The sequence below is a fragment of the Carassius auratus genome, chromosome 32, assembly GCF_003368295.1.
Source record: "Carassius auratus strain Wakin chromosome 32, ASM336829v1, whole genome shotgun sequence".
Taxonomy (NCBI): Eukaryota; Metazoa; Chordata; class Actinopteri; order Cypriniformes; family Cyprinidae; genus Carassius; species Carassius auratus.
In genome coordinates this window covers 27,524,320-27,541,894 of record NC_039274.1, presented here as the reverse complement: position 1 = coordinate 27,541,894, position 17,575 = coordinate 27,524,320, and the positions used below count along the sequence as shown (strand labels likewise).

General features: G+C 36.4%; 1 protein-coding gene and 1 long non-coding RNA gene across 2 annotated transcripts; one reads left to right on the top strand and one right to left on the bottom strand.

Moving 5' to 3' along the window:
- Positions 1-6,529: 6,529 nt before the first annotated feature.
- On the bottom strand, positions 6,530-7,814 carry LOC113052531 (uncharacterized). Its single transcript, XR_003277056.1, has 3 exons — positions 7,551-7,814; positions 6,672-6,822; positions 6,530-6,560 (listed from the first exon to the last, which is right to left on the bottom strand). It is a non-coding gene; the product is annotated as an uncharacterized LOC113052531 (long non-coding RNA).
- A 4,894-nt stretch (positions 7,815-12,708) lies between these two features.
- Positions 12,709-15,812, top strand: LOC113052430 (E3 ubiquitin-protein ligase TRIM39-like). The gene is made up of 4 exons (XM_026216872.1): positions 12,709-12,751; positions 13,166-13,405; positions 14,469-14,495; positions 14,634-15,812. Exons 1-4 carry the CDS (start codon positions 12,709-12,711, stop codon positions 15,179-15,181), a joined length of 858 nt encoding a protein of 285 aa, XP_026072657.1. The 3' UTR covers positions 15,182-15,812.
- Positions 15,813-17,575: the final 1,763 nt, after the last annotated feature.

Genomic DNA, 17,575 nt, shown 5'->3' with positions numbered 1-17,575 from the left:
GACTGAGACGTGACGAGGCTCTGGAAGTTCCGCAGAGGTGAGAAAAGACTCTGGTAGATCCGCCGAGACGTGACAAGGCTCTGGAAGTTCCACAGAGACGTGGAGAGACTCTGGTAATCCAGCCGAGATGAGGAGAGGCTCCAGTAGTTCAGCAGAGACATGGAGAGGCTCTGGTAGTCCCATGGTGTTTAAAATTAATTCTAGAAGATCAATGCTGACTTGACTCTGCTCCTCAAGATCATTGGTGGCCTGACTCTGCTCATTAAGATCATTGGTGACTTGCATTTGTTCATGAAGATCATTGGTGATTTGGATTGGTTCATGAAGATTAATGGTGACTTGCCTTTGTTCATGAAGATCAATGGTGACTTGAATTCTCCCATGAAGAACCCCGGTGACTTGACTTGGTCCTTGAAGATCACCAGTGACTTGACTCTGTCCTTGAAGATCACCAGTGACTTGACTCTGTCCCTGAAGATCACCAGTGACTTGACTCTGGAAGGTCCACGGTGACTAGCCCTGACTCTGGAAGGTCCACGGTGACTAGCCCTGACTCTGGAAGGTCCACGGTGACTAGCCCTGACTCTGGAAGGTCAACGGTGACTAACCCTGACTCTGGAGGGTCCACGGGCACCTGACTTGACTCGACTCTGGAAGGTCGACCGGAACCTGACTCGACTCTGGAGGGTCAACCCGGAACCTGACTCGATTCTGGAGGGTCAACCCGGAACCTGACTCGATTCTGGAGGGTCAACCGGAACCTGACTCGACTCTGGAGGGTCAACGGGAACCTGACTCAACTCTGGAAGGTCAGCTGTGGCTGACATCCTGTGCAGAGGCGCTGGGCAAGCAGCCATCTTGTGCCATAACTCTGGACCGGCGGCCATCTTAGGCCGTGGCTCTGGACCGGTGGCCATCTTGGGCATTGGCGCTGGGCTAGCGGCCATCTTGTGCTTTGGCGCTGGGCTAGTGGCCATCCTATGATGTGGTGCTGGGCTGGCGGCCATCTTGCATCGTGGCGCTAGGCTGATGACCACCTTGTGCTGAGGTGCTTGGCTGGTGGCCATCTTGTGCCATGGCGCTGGGCTGGCGGCCATCTTGGGCTGTGGCGCTGGCTCAGCAGACGTGATATGAACAGTCTCTGGATCAGCAGACGTGACATGAACACTCCTGGGAATCTCTAGGATCTTGCTCAGCATGGAGAAATAATCCAAGAATGTCTCAGTGGCCATCTTGAGCAGTGGCGCTGGGCTGGCGTCCATCTTGCCTCGTGGCGCTGGGCTTGCGGCCATCATGGGCAGTGGTGCTGGCTCGGCTGATGTGCGCTTCTTCTCCCTTCTCCGTCCGCCATGGTGAGACGGTGGCTCTGATCCGTCCCACATGAGCCCCGGGTCGAAGGGGGGCCATGGTGGAGAGCGATGCTGAGCCTCCTCTCGACCACTCCCTCCTCAGCAACCTCCCCTGGTCCCGCGAAACCTGACCAGGTGGGTTCCCTCAAAATGATCACTTCTCACCCGCTTGGTGGCTGGGGAAGAAGCATCAAACGACATACCACTGGACCTCGCTGTGACGGAGTCCTTCTGTCACAACCGGGATACAAGAAAACACGGGGAGAGATCCAAATGCGAGTATGTCTTTTATTAGGGGTAATCCAAAACGTAAACAGTCCATGCAGGGATCAAAACCAAAGAAGCAATCCCACATAAACAGACACAAACACAAGAGTAGTGATGTGACATTTGAACCGAGGCGTCGGAGCTTGTGTCGAGAAAAAAGGGGCGTGCCAGATGAAGCTGCGATTCGAGGCTTGTGTTGTTAACATGGAAATCACGTGACTGATGACAAACGAGGCCTCGGTTTGTGTGGGCACGTCATCTGTTCGGTCTGAGTGTCGGTTCCGGATAAAGGGGGTTTGAAACTCACGCCACCTTGTGGGTGTTGTCAGGAGTAGATGAATCAGTTGTAGTAGAGTCAGCGAATCAGAGTTAGAGTTAGATAGTTGTGTCGTCATCGTTAATGTGTCATATATGTGTTAGGGATGTATATTATTAGATTATATCATGTTATATTAGTTATAGTATATTGTTATTATTAAAGTTGTTATATTATAGTATTTTTATATTAGTTAGATAAGAATTTTTGGATTTTTTTTTTTTTTTTTTTTTGATTTGGACTGGACTACTTTTTGATTTGGATTGTCTTTTTGGATTTGTTTTCTTTTTGTGACCTCTTCCTTTTTCCTTGTAATGGAGCCAGCAAGAAAGAGGAAATCCTCCCCTTTCTGGTAGTTTTTTTAAATGGTTGGTCACAATAAGGTATGTGTATTATTATTGTTTTACTGTCTTGATCTAATAATAATACTCACTATAAGGCTGTATTATATTTCATGTCTATTTGTTTATGTTTCTAGGTGAAATGCTTGCTGTGCCTAAAGGAGCTGACATACAGCAATAACACCTCCTCCATGCTCAGGCATTATCGAGCACTGCACCAGCATGCACAGACTAACAATCAAATCAATATTTATCCAAAGTGAATCTCACAAGATCTGAGGATCCACTAGTATATTGGGCTCAACATAAACATCTGTATCCTCATTTATACCAGCTGGCACTGACATTTTTATGTTCCCCTGTATTCTCTTTTCCATGCGAAAGGATCTTTTCCAAGGCTGGAGAGGTTCTGTCCAAAAGGAGGGATCGTCTAAGCTAGCACAGAAAAAATTCTGTTCCTCAATAAAAAGAATGTATGATATCCTTCCTTCACCCACCCAGTGTTGCAGTTTGTTCCTTTAAATCCATAGTCCCATAAGCACAACACTGCACTAAAACTAGTAACAGTTTAATGCACAAAACACACCAGAAACAATTCTTAACCTTTCCCACCCCACACTTTTCTGTTGCAATTTGTGTTATTACACTCCCTCCACCCTAAGAACTACAGTACACTCAACACAGTCTCACTTTTGTTGTTCCTACTGTCACTATCCAAACAATTTATGAATAATGAATGAACTGTTTGTGACAGTTGTCTCTGCACAAGTAAATTCAGACAGAGAGAGAAACATATTTTATTTGATACCCAGGCAATGGACAAATGTCTGCTCAGGTCATTGATTCAGTATTTTTTATAGGTCTGCTATTTCTTTGCACAGTAGCTAGGTGTCACTAGTGAGCAATAATGAATGAAGCTTCGAGTAATGAACCTTTTAGTGAAGCAATGGGCTGCGAGGTTTCAGTGGTTCAGGAAGCCTCATTTTGCCATCACTACACAAGAGCAAGAACAACACTAGACGTTGACGGGATAACTCTACAAGGACCCCATGCCACATACTAAGACAGACAGGTTATAAATACACAGGGAGATGACAAACGCTAATGGGGAATTGACTGAGTGCAATTATTAATGATTAGTGACAGCTGAGTGCAATGCGAAGACAGAGATAATGGGGAATGGGGTTCAGGAAGTGACAGACACCGTGGGGAAGGAGGACATCTAGTGGTTACCCAGGGAACACAAACCAGACACTGTGAAAATATTGCTTGTTTGTAGCAAAAAAAAAAACCAAAAACCTTTAGACCAGATATTTTTTCTTTGATAGGACAAAGCAAACAAGATCAAAAACAATTCAAGGTCTGTTTGATTAAATGCGCATATACATGGTAGTTTCCATGCAGTAAGTTTATCATTTTAGAAAATGATGAGGGTAAAACTTGTAGCAAAAAAAAAAAAAAAAAAAAAAAAAACCTTTAGACCAGATATTTTTTCTTTGATAGGACAAAGCAAACAAGATCAAAAACAATTCAAGGTCTGTTTGATTAAATGCGCATATACATGGTAATCTCGCGAGGGCCAGTCGCGGATAGGTGTAGAGCGCTGACTAGCCAATAGGAACGAAGGAAATTGCTGGGAGGCGGGACGAGTAAAATACACAGAATTAGAGGTTCGAATCCTGTCTCGGCCACAAATACTATAAAATGAGTTTGTATTCGTTTTTTCATCTAGATACACTTTAATTACGATTAACATATAATAAACGAACTGTAAACAGATAAAGTAAATCTTGTAATAATTGTTCTTTTGTAGGATGTACAAAATGTGCAACAATCGTAATAAACATGTACATTATAATAGGGAATACTTATTTTTAATATAGAAAAAAAAATGAATAATTGAAAATAACATTTTGATAATGTTTCAGGCCTTTATTTTTAAAGAGACATCTATTTATATTTGTATAACTGTGTACAGAAAACCCATATATATTAAATAAAACAAAAACTCACAAAAAAGTAAGTTTTTCATTTTATTTATAATAGAGTAATATACTTAAAATTGAAAAAAAAAATTAACCAAAATATATAATAGTTAAATAAATATACATAAAATAATCATAGATTATTAAACAACACCAACAAATAAAGATGTCGAGAACAGAAAAACAATAAAAATATGTTTTACATTAAATAATTATGTATGTTTAATAGTAACAGTTATAACATTCAGTGTTTACATATCTGAGCAAGTCAATAAAATGTAATATCAATAAAAAAAAGAAAATCAACAACATGTATACATGTTTTAATCAATAAAAAAAAAAAAACACACACAGTTCAATACAGTTCAAACAAGGCCAAATGCTTATAGTATTTTAATTAACAAATTGAAATACACTAACTATTTAAATGTATAGATTCAACAACAACAACAATAATAAAATCTAAAGTTGTGGAGAACACAGAAAAAAATATAACACTACCAGTTAAATGTTTTTGAACAGTAAGATTTTTAATTCTCACCAAGCCTGCCTTTATTTCATCCAAAATACAGTAAAAGCAATTATATTGTTGAAATATTTTTACTAGTTAAAATAACTGGTTTCTATTTGAATATATAGTAAAATGTATTTTATTTCTGTGATGTGCAGCTGTATTTTCAACATCATTACTCCAGTCTTCAGTGTCACATAATCTTCAGAAATCAGAATAATATGATTTACTGCTCAAGAAAAAAATCCCCCAGGGATTCTTTAAATAGAAAGATCTGCATTTATTTGAAATAAAAAGCTTTCTTAACAATATAGATTATACCATTCTTTTGGGTGGAAAGAAATGACAGAAATGAATGCCTTTTTTTTAGCAAGGATGATTTAAATTGATTAAAAGTGATGATCAAGATGAAAAATGTTGATGAAGAAAATGTAAAAAAAAAAATACATATATACACATATATATAGTATGATTTGAGTACATTTGAGCAGTAAACCATCATATTATTCTGATTTCTGAAGATCATGTGACACTGAAGACTGGGGGAATGATGCTGACCATTCAGCTGCACATCATAGAAATAAAATACAGTATATATTCAAATATATAGACTTCCTGATAATGTTCGGGATTCAGACCCACTGTCTCTGTTTAAATCTAGATTAAAAACACATCTCTTTCGCCAAGCATTCAAATAATGTATCTCTTAAATTGCGAGTGCATTATTATTCTTTATCTTGGGTTAAACTAATTAATTTTACTTTGTTGGATCAGCAGCTATGCTAATGATGTCTCTATTTGTTTCTATGTTTTGCCACGAGATTTACACAAGCTCCAGTCTGGATCCAGAAGACCTGAGAAGAGATGATGCTGACCCTCAGAGGACCTCAGATGATGCTAACCCTGAATCAACAAACAGAACTAACAATTATTGCTACAAGTGTGACTGCATCATATAATAATTATTAATTATTCATAATATTAGTAATGTTCATAGTCTGGCTGACTACGTACGACTACTTGTATTAATTTTTCTAAAAATCCTGTCAAACATGCACAAACTGACAGTCACCACTTATAAGCTACTACTAAATATTGTAAAAATATAATTTTCTGTAAAGTTGCTTTGTAACGATTGGTATTGTAAAAATTGCTATACAAATAAACTTGAATTGAATTGAAATAGAAAGCAGCTGATTTAAAATAGTAAGAATATTTAAAATGCTACTGTTTTTGCTGTACTTTGGATAAAATAAAGGCGTGCTTGGTGAGCAGAAGACACTCCTCAAAAAACATTACAAATCTTACTGCTGAAAAAACATTTGACTGGTAGAGTATTTTAAATAAAATATTTATTTACAGAGTTTAATAATAGCCGTAACTTACATTGTAAACTAACATGTTTACAAAACTGAGCAAGATAAAATAACAATACAGAGTCAATACAATTAATTAACACACTAAAGTACAGTGTAAACAAGGCCAGTACTTTTGATGTTTTATTTAACAAATGGAAATCAATTAAATAATTTAAAATTGTAGATTAAACAACAACAGCTACAATAATATTAATAATAATGCAATTTAAAGTTGTGGAAAACACAGAAGAAGAAAAAAAAAGCCTTCGACCTGTTTAAGAAGATCCTTGCTCCTACGTTGCGTTGCCAAGAGATGTTCACGGGCAATTCTCAACAGATCTGTCCATCTATGGTCCAACACGAAGACCAGCCGTTCTGAGGGGTCCAGTGTGAGCTGAACGAGGGATGCTGTTATGGCCGATGGTGTGGTGTTCTACAGAAGATTAACAGGATTACTTTATTAAAATATAATGTCTTGGTGTTGTGTGCACATATGAGAGAGACAGTTTACACACATAAGTGCCTGTATGAATTATTTATTTACCTGCATCTGGAAGAAACCCTTCTGACCTTTGATCCTCCGCTGTCAAAGTGTCTGGTGTGATGTTTTGGTGGACTGAGAGTGAGACCGTCTTTAGGGTGACCTACTCTGTGGAGGAGGGTGTCTTGACAGAGCACGCATCATCTAAACATTCCTGAAATATAGATTCCAATTAAATATATCAAATGTATTTTATAATTCATAATATATATATATATATATATATATATATATACCATTGTACTATTATATTTATATGGATATATATGCAACAGTAGAATTGCATTTTATTTGTACAATTTTAAATGTTTTTTTTTTTTACATTTGAATATATTTTCTAATCATTGTAATTTATTCCTGTTATAAAAAGCTGAATTTTCAGAATTATTACTCCAGTCTCTGAAAATAATGTGCTTTTATCATTGTAGAGACAATGATAATATCAACATTGATTACAATAAGAAATGTTTTGTGAGCAAATAATCAATGATTTCTGGATCATATGACACACTGAAGAGTATAAATGATGCATCACAGAAATAAAGTTAATTTAACATAGGAAATAGTTATTTTAAGTTGTACCACACAGTAAATGTTGACATATATACATATACATATACATATATACATACATATATATATACATACACACACACACACACACACACACACACACACACACACACATATATATATATATATATATATATATATATATATTTTTTATTTTTTTTTGCACTAAAGTCTTGAAAATCACATAACATTCAAAACAGTTGCTATAATTAATCACATAAATATGATTATATGATAATATAATAAGTAATTTATTATACGTTTTGTTTTAGTTTAGTTTTTTAAAAAGAAACACAGAATTCACTTTACCTGCTTGCTGGGAGTTTGGCAGCGTATGTTGTTCAAACAAAACAATTTCGTGAAGAAATCTCCGATCGTAAAACGCGTCTCCTCTCCTTCAGAGCGAATGATTGACAGATGAGTATCCGCTGTTTGAATTCCGCGCCACGGAAGAGGCGAAACAGCGCCGGGAAATCTACGTGTGGCCACAAATATATCGCATCCGTAGTGTTAAGCACTACCATAGAGAATGAATGGGAAAAGTTAAGAGAAGTTAAGCTTAACTATTTTCGGCTCCCGCGCGGGTAAAAAAAAAATTCTCTATTTTCAGGTATGCAAATTGAGTGGGCAGGCGTGGCCTAGTGGTTAGAGAGTTTGACTCCTTACCCCAGGGTTGTGGGTTTGAATCTTGGGCTGGCCTTGGTGTCCTTGAGCAAGGCATTGAACCCCCAACTGCATAAATGGCTGCCCACTGCTGTGTGTGTGTGAGACACTGAAAATCACTGACATTTGGACCCCAGTGATTTTCATCATATCTTATTTTGTGTTCCGCATAAGAAAAAAATGTATACTGGTTTGGAACAACATCAGGGAGAGTAAATGATGACAAAATATCCCTTTAATGGGGCCATAGACTTTTGATTACAATTTGTCATATTTATAATTATATTTTTCTCACTGATGTCAACTTATAATATAAGGGATTCTTGCATAGTTTAGTTTTTCATGACCACTTGCCACCCTCTCTATTATATTCTGTATATTATTAATATAGTTTACACTGCCCCAACTTTCTTTTCAAAGTCTCTATTACATTGTGACAGGTAAAAAAAAAGTCAAAGATTTATTATCGACTCATTTTCGGAATCTTAATTTAAATATATATATGTATATGTATATGTATATGTGTATATATATATATATATATGCGGAGTCTCTTTAAGAAATAATGATGGAAGTGGAGGAGGTCTGTGAAGTAGATGATGTGAACACAGCTCTATACTTCAACTTCAACACTGAATATGCTTCAAAGTTGAGAAACACCCTGACATTTACTGAAAATGTTTAATGTATCATACTGCCAAAACCAATATTCCACTCACAATGGCCAATTATTATTAGTTTTTTTTATTAAATTAATGTATATGTATATAAATGCATGATATTTATTGTTGTTTATGTGTGTGTTTGTTAGTTTGTTTGTAATACATTTTTATGGATGATTGTTGCTTATTTATTTGTGTTTGTTGGTTTGTTTGTAATACATATTTATGTATTAAACAGTTTATGGACAATCATGGTGTTTTGTCTTTATAGTGAAATTGGATTTGTAATAATAATAATAATAATAATAATAACAACAATATATTTCTATAGAAACATCTATATAATTTTCTATAACATCTATAACATACGATATATATTTTTTAAAACTTTCATTTTTTATCAGTTTAATTTTTTTTTTTTGCATAATAAAAGTATTAACTTTTAATAACAATGTATATATATCCATGGAAACCCAACACATGGATATAAAAAGTGTAAATATGGGAGGAGCTCTGACATCACTGTAGTTCAGTGAAAGAAAAAGTGAAACTAACTTGATGAACAATAATATTGACCCTTAAACTTTCAACGTCTTTAAACATAAGAATATTTACTGAGGCATTCAAAGACCCTTTGGACACATTTGATACCAGGTAAGTGACAGAGATTGTTTTGAGTGGGTTTCTAATGCAAGGGATATGTTAAGGTTAATGTCAAACTGTAGTAATTGGAACAGAACCAGATTGAATCATGTAAAACACTAAATCAGTTATCACAATTGTTAGCATTTCGTTGGATTGGTTGCAATTGCAAAGCAAAGTTTGGTGTCATTTTGTCGCATGACATAAAGTCTAAAGAAACAGGAAAAGAATGGCCAGCAGACTGACTGATCTTTTTCTTATCAATATAAAAATGCTTATTTAGATCACTTTAACATAATAATGTTAGAGACCGTACAGGTCACATTTACTAACAATGCAAAAAAAATCACTCTTTACACACAGTGAAACATTGGCGATGAAGATCTAGGCGTGACTATGGTGCCCCTAAGAGAACTTATTCGGTTTACTTAGTTTTGTCGTGGCCACAAAATAATAACTCGTGGGAACGTGATAATATGTCGTGGCCACGAGATCATTTTGTTGAGGAAATTACATCCTTATGTCGTGGCCACGAGATCATTTTGTTGAGGAAATTACATCCTTACGTCGTGGCCACGAGATCATTTTGTTGAGGAAATTACATCCTTACGTCGTGGCCACGAGATCATTTTGTTGAGGAAATGACATCCTTATGTCGTGGCCACGAGATCATTTTGTTGAGGAAATGACATCCTTACGTCGTGGCCACGAGATCATTTTGTTGAGGAAATTACATCCTTACGTCGTGGCCACGAGATCATTTTGTTGAGGAAATGACATCCTTATGTCGTGGCCACGAGATCATTTTGTTGAGGAAATGAGATCCTTACGTCGTGGCCACGAGATCATTTTGTTGAGGAAATGACATCCTTACGTCGTGGCCACGAGATCATTTTGTTGAGGAAATGACCAGTGTTGGGTATAGTTACTTTGGAAAGTAGTTAGTTAGGTTACAACGTTACCATCAATTAAAAGTAATCAGTTATGATACAGCGTTACCTATTCATAAAAGTAACGCGTTAAAGTACTCATGCGTTACCAAAAATTAAAAGCCGTTTGCAGCAGCTCACACATGACAGACACAGCCCCCGGCCCCTTTAAATGCACCTAGGAGTCGTGACTCCCGACAATGAATAACGTCAGTCATCCGACTAAATTAACACTGCAGGATAACAATAACAGGAAAGACAGTCAGCAATCGGCTATTCCACATGGCGTTTTATTTATTTATTATCACAGAACATATTATTAATCAAAATTCGCACCTACCCAGCCTGGGCTACTGTATATTATGAGCACCACAAGATAACTCCTGATTTTTCTTTAACTTTAAATAATGCAGTTATCAAAGTACAAGTATGCTTACTTGTAAACACAACCTTAAACAGGCTTGCAGATTTAAATCCATTTAGAAATGATGAACAACCAGCCAGATAACGATCTAACAGAAATTAACAGCTGCCTGTCAAACAAAAATGATAACAAACCGAATTAAATCCTTCATTGCCACACTGGCGAATGACAAATCGCTTAATAGCCGAACTAATTATTATTAAAGTGTCACTCACAGTCACAAGCCTAAATTCGCTTTAACACAGTCCTCTTATATTTACTCTTCAAAGTAGTGATTAAAACGTAGCGTTAAATTTGAGGTAAAATTTTTGGCGGTCGACAGAAGCTTTTCACCAAAGCAGATTGTGCATTTTACCGTTATGTTCTTTTCTTTTTCGTTGACAAATTGAAAATAATGTGCGTACTTCCATAAACCAAACTCTGTCCTCTCTGCCATCTTGCCGGGAGTTCGAAAAAAAAAAGCCCCCCACACACACAGGGTCAGGCGCAGGGCACAGACGTATCACAGCCATTGACTTTACGATCACAGAGCTTCGGCTCCGCTGATACTGTACATCCGCAGGTGGCACAGTAGACCTAGGACTACTGTCTGACAAAAAGCAGGCTGCAGTCGGGATTTTCCTTTCCTTAAAATAACGGATTACTTTTTTTTTTTTAAATAACGAAGTTACTGATTACTTACGCACGAAACTAACGCGTTAAGTTACAAATTTCAGGAAAAAAGTAATTAGAGTACTCTAACGCGTTACTTTGTAACGCGTTACCCACAACACTGGAAATGACATCCTTATGTCGTGGCCACGAGATCATTTTGTTGAGGAAATTACATCCTTACGTCGTGGCCACGAGATCGTTTTGTTGAGGAAATTACATCCTTATGTTGTGGCCACGAGATCATTTTGTTGAGGAAATGACATCCTTACGTCGTGGCCCCGAGATCATTTTGTTGAGGAAATGACATCCTTACGTCGTGGCCCCGAGATCATTTTGTTGAGGAAATGACATCCTTACGTCGTGGCCCCGAGATCATTTTGTTGAGGAAATTACATCCTTACGTCGTGGCCACGAGATCATTTTGTTGAGGAAATGACATCCTTACGTCGTGGCCCCGAGATCATTTTGTTGAGGAAATGACATCCTTACGTCGTGGCCCCGAGATCATTTTGTTGAGGAAATGACATCCTTACGTCGTGGCCACGAGATCATTTTGTTGAGGAAATGACATCCTTATGTCGTGGCCACGAGATCGTTTTGTTGAGGAAATTACATCCTTACGTCGTGGTCACGAGATCGTTTTGTTGAGGAAATTACATCCTTATGTTGTGGCCACGAGATCATTTTGTTGAGGAAATGACATCCTTACGTCGTGGCCACGAGATCGTTTTGTTGAGGAAATGACATCCTCATGTCGTGGCCACGAGATCGTTTTGTTGAGGAAATGACATCCTTACGTCGTGGCCACGAGATCATTTTGTTGAGGAAATGACATCCTTATGTCGTGGCCACAAGATCATTTTTTTTGAGGTAATGACATCCTTATGTCGTGGCCTCGAGATGCTATGTTGAGGGAACAACATCCATTTCTCATGGCCCACGACTTCTTATGTTGAGGGAACGACATGTGTTTCTCTTGGCCACGAGTTTAATGCATAAACAAACCTGCGTGACCATAGCAACCCGGGATAATCAGAGATGGATTAATTAATATTTTATTTTGAATTAAGTAATTATTATATTAACCATATGCTTTGGCTACCGGGCTGTATTACATGCGATAGTCAGCTTTCAAATGAAGTTTATCATATATAAATATTACATAAAGTGCATAATAAAATATACAAACTTTTTTTTAACAATCCTACAGTCTTGTAAGTTCATTAACTGATAGTATTGCCCATGTAATATGTGTACATTATTATTATTATTAGCCTATTATTATTGGTTATATTTTTCTATTTAGTTTATATTCATTTTTTTTTTTGCTTCAATTTCGATCTCTTTACTTAACATTCTGAATACTTTTGAAAATAATAGCGTACTGTAAATGCTCAACATTAACATAAAATGTCATAATGCATTAAATGTAAATGCATACATTGTATATGTATAAATAATATAATAATTTCTTAATTCAAAATAAAATATTAATGATTCCATCTCTGATTATCCCGGGTTGCTATGGTCACGCAGGTTTGTTTACGCATTAAACTCATGGCCACAAGAAAAACATGTCGTTCCCTCAACATAAGAAGTCGTGGCCATGAGAAATGGATGTTGTTCCCTCAACATCATCTGGAGGCCACGACATGAGGATGTCATTACCTCAACAAAATGATCTCGTGGCCACAACATAATATGATGTTCCCACGAGTTAATATGACGTCCCCACAAATTAATATCTCATGGCCATGACAAAAACTAAGTAAAACGAACAAGTCACCTTACTGGCACTGTAGATTACAGACACCTAACTGATTATCGAGGTGCTGTTTGCTTGCAACCCTGCGCAGGAACTTACATTTTAGAAAACTATAATGATAAACATAAATTCAGTCAAGTGTCCTAACTTGAGTGTAGGTGATATATCATAATTTCTCTTTCCAGATACGGCGTCCTCCGGTGCTCTTCTGGCTGAGGAGCTTCAGTGCTCTATATGTCTGGATGTGTTCACTGATCCAGTCAGCACTTCATGTGGACATAACTTCTGTAAGAGCTGCCTGAATCAGTGCTGGAACAGCAGTCAGGAGTGCAAGTGTCCATACTGTAAAGAAGTGTTCAATCAAAGACCTGATCTCAAGATTAATATGACACTACGAATGGTTGTCAATTATTTTAAAATGAAAGGTAGGTAGGCTACTGCAGAGCAGTGGTGCCATTCTGTCAAAGTTTAGTAATTTAAGAACTTAAAACATTTTCTTAAAACATACTGGAATGTTGTTTGCAATCATAAGGTGTTTTTTTTGTTTTTTAACTAAAGTCAAGAAAAAACATGATGCAACACAAATATGACATACACAGATGCATAGACTAAAAAAGCTAAAAATTGTGTATACAAATTATGTAAAGCAAAAGAATCTACAATTTGAAAGTCTTGTTTCTATGGCACATCCACATGACTTTATTTCAATATACTGGGATATATTTTTCAGCTGAAACATACTATTGAATAGTGGGTGGGGTTTTATTTTCAAGTGAAGTTTGTCTTTCAGCAAGCACAGTTTCTGAACTACCTGAAACGGCTGAGATATCTTCTGTAAACATACATGTCACAATATCCCTCATTCGACTAAATAATTCCCACCCAAGGCATACTCGTGGTTATGGCAAGGGGTGAGACATTTCTGAAACCCACTTGAAACAATTGACCAATCTAATTAAAGCATGTTGCGCTTTTTGAAAGAAGGAGAGACTGGAACTATGTAATGCGTCTCAGACAGATGGAGAAGAGAGAGAATACAACAGTATAAAACAATTTGTCAGCATGAATACCTAGTAGACTCAAAAACAAAAAGAAGGCTTAAAAAGAGCATCTAGTAGTAGAAGAACTTTATTGTCCCCGTGGGGCAATTGGATTTGCGGCGCAGTCTCAAGGCACTACATGACAACATATAACAAAAACAATGCGATGCATTACAAAACACTAAAATACATACATACAAATAAATATTTATAAATCTAATCCAGTGGATGAGCACACATAAAATATGTATTATAACTTATAATATGTTTAATATACAATATGTAATAAATCCCTAAAGCTTGCCTGTAATTACTTTCTCTCTCTCTCTCTCTCTCTCTCTATATATATATATATATATAGATAGATAGATAGATAGATAGTTATATCTATATCTATATCTATATAGATAGTTATATATAATGTAATTATTGTCATTTGTCTCTACAGAGCTGAGGAGGAGGCAGCGGTATGCAGGTACAGTGTGCTGTTTGCACTACACTGGTTTACCTGGTTTACAATTATATCCTCACAGCTTCATTGCTTCTGTACAAATTAATTATCATCATTGTCACAAATTGTTTCTGTTGTGATTCTTATTCTCTGTTTTCTCAGTGGATGTGACTCTGGATCCTGATACAGCTAATCCTGAACTCATCCTGTCTGATGATAGAAAACAAGTGAGGCATGGAGACATTAGGCAGAAACTCCCAGACAATCCAAAGAGATTTGATTACTATGTTAGTGTCCTGGGAAAGGAGGGGTTCTCCTCAGGGAGATTTTATTTTGAGGTGCAGGTGAGGGGAAAGACTGCATGGGCTTTAGGGGTGGCCAGAGAATCTACTAAGAGGAAGGGAGACATTATACTGAATCCCAGCAATGGATTTTGGACAGTGTGGCTGTTTCATTGGAATGAATATGCAGCTTGCTCCTGTCCCCCTGTCCCTCTGCCTCTCAGAGTGAAACCTCAGCGGGTCGGTGTGTTTGTGGATTATGAGGAGGGTCTGGTCTCCTTCTATGATGCAGAGTCCAGATCTCATATTTACTCATTCACTTGTCAGTCTTTCACTGGGAAACTCTATCCATATTTTAGCCCATCCTTTGGCTATAATGGGACAAACCTAACTCCACTGATCATCACACCTGTCAGTTGCGATAAATGAATAAACACTTAAAATTAAAATAATGCTTTTTGTAACAACATCTGGAAATATTAAATCAAGAATCGGAAAAACTGGTTTGTATGAAAAAACTTGAAATAACGCAAAATTGAGAAAAGTCATTGACGTCCATCATTGTTTATTCCATATTCAATACAAATACGACTTTGTTTTATTATTTGATATATTCTGTTGAATCAAAAATCATAGCAAAGTAAAATGGCATGGACAAAAATGATGGGACCTTTAACCCAATAATTAGTTGAACAACCAATAAAGGCAAATACTGCAATGGAGTGATAACAGGTAGTTTGTGCTGCACTTAATGAGCAAATAGTTCAATAGGTTTCAGATCAAAGCTCGTAGAAGACCATTCACAATAGTCCAATGTTTTGTTCATAGTAATTCTTGGGTGCTTTTAGCTTTGTGTTTTGGGTCATTATCTTGTTGAAGGAGCCATGACCTGTGACTGAGACAGAGCTTTCTGACATTGGGACACTTTTTTTTGACTTGATGTGACTTCCCATAAAGCTCCAGTTTTGTCTGATCCATCCAAATGACATTCTCACAGAAGCATTGTGACTTGTCTATATGCATTTTAGCTAATTCCGGTCTGGTTTCTTTCATTTTTCTCATAATCCACTGCTTGAAAAAAAAAAAAAAAAAAAAAAAATTCATGTATAAATAAATAAAATATAATAGATATGTATGTATGTATGTATGTCAACTTCTTATTTTCACAAGTATTTAAGGCAAGTAAGGCAAGAACGACATGAGGGTGAGTAATTAATGACAGATTTTCATTTTTGTGTTATCTACTGTATTCATCTTACTTTGACAGGTTTAATATTTATGAATCGGTAGTACATTTTGAAGCATTAAAAAACAAATGAGAATGAAAAAATATGATTCTCATCCTCTAAGGAGCAGCACATACACATAACTGTACACAAAGCCAGATTGGATTTGTCTAAAATGCATATTGACAAGTTACAATGCTTTTGAGAGAATGTCCTTTGGACGAATGAGAAGAAAGTAAAGCTTTTTGGCAAGTCACATGAGGTCTAAATGAAACTTACTATGAAACATGAAGGATTGGTTTTGTTTCAGGGCTGTTTTGTTCCAAATTATTATAGAGTTTTCAGAAGTGGCCTTGATGTGAATCTTATTGAACATCTCAGCAATGGGCAGTTAGCAGCTATTTAATTTAATGTAATTTAATGTAATTTCACACATTGCCCTATCTCGCTCATATGGTATTAATTTTATTTGCACATGTCTTAAAAAGTCTTAAACTTGATTAAAACAATTCTGCAGATACCCTGTTATATTATTGATCCATTTGGAATTACTGTTTTTTGAATAAGCAGTTTTTTTACTGTTGTGTTGAAAATGTTCTGTAGGCCACTAATCAAAAACAGGACCTCTGTACATTTGACAGAAAAATAAAAATAAAAATTATATATATATACAGGGTTCTAAATTAACTTTTTTGATCACCAGCCAATGTGGCTGGTAACTTTCTAAAGTTACCAGCCAATCAGAATTTCCACTAGCCATTTTTTTCCCCGGTAAAAATAACAAATTATGAGTGCCACTGAATGCATTTGATCATTTTATTAACATTGTTGGCATGAAAAACTTCCGTTTATAAACCGTACTCACGAATTCATAAACTGTTACCTTGGTTTAACAAATCGTGCCCACGAATTTCCAATCCGTGCGCTCAGTTTTTGTAAACCGTACCCTCGGTTTTTGAATCCGTACCCACAAATTCATAATCCGTGCGCACACTTTCGCAATCCGTTCCCACGGATCTGTAAACCGTACTCACGGATTCATGCAGCAAGCTCCTGTTAACATACAGTTTTATTGACTATTATTATGTGGAATAGGTTTAATAATAATAAAGGAATAATCTTATAATAGCAACGGATTATTGTTGTACAATAAACCTGGCATTGTGACTAACTCTGGAGTAATTTTTTCCTCTGTTGTAAATTGTTTTGGATAAAAGATTCTTATGCATAACCTGTATAATAATATATAATAATATATAAGTTATTTTTATCATTTTAATTTGTAGGCTAAATAAATGATTACAAGAAAATAATTCATGAATTGCTTTATTTTTAAATAAACTTTGACAGTTTTGTAAATGCTTGTCTACAATTCTTTCTTAACATGCATGAAGACTTATTTTTCTGATTTTATTATACTAAGCTCCATCCACCCCACCTGCCGGAGTTAGATGCATGTTTCACTGTTAATGTTATTAATAAATAATGAGGCCGAAAATAACATTGCATTCAGTTAGAGAGAAAAGGAATGAAAACATAACCGGCATATTATTTGTTTTGTATTGCTTTTTACCCTTATTTTCTTTTTCTTTTTAGC

Coding starts and splice junctions, on each gene's coding strand:
- LOC113052430 (XM_026216872.1), top strand. CDS start 12,709: ATGATTCCATCTCTGATTATCCCGGGTTGCTATGGTCACGCAG. Junction 13,406..14,468: donor CAATTATTTTAAAATGAAAG/GTAGGTAGGCTA, acceptor TTGTCTCTACAG/AGCTGAGGAGGAGGCAGCGG. Junction 14,496..14,633: donor GAGGAGGCAGCGGTATGCAG/GTACAGTGTGCT, acceptor CTGTTTTCTCAG/TGGATGTGACTCTGGATCCT.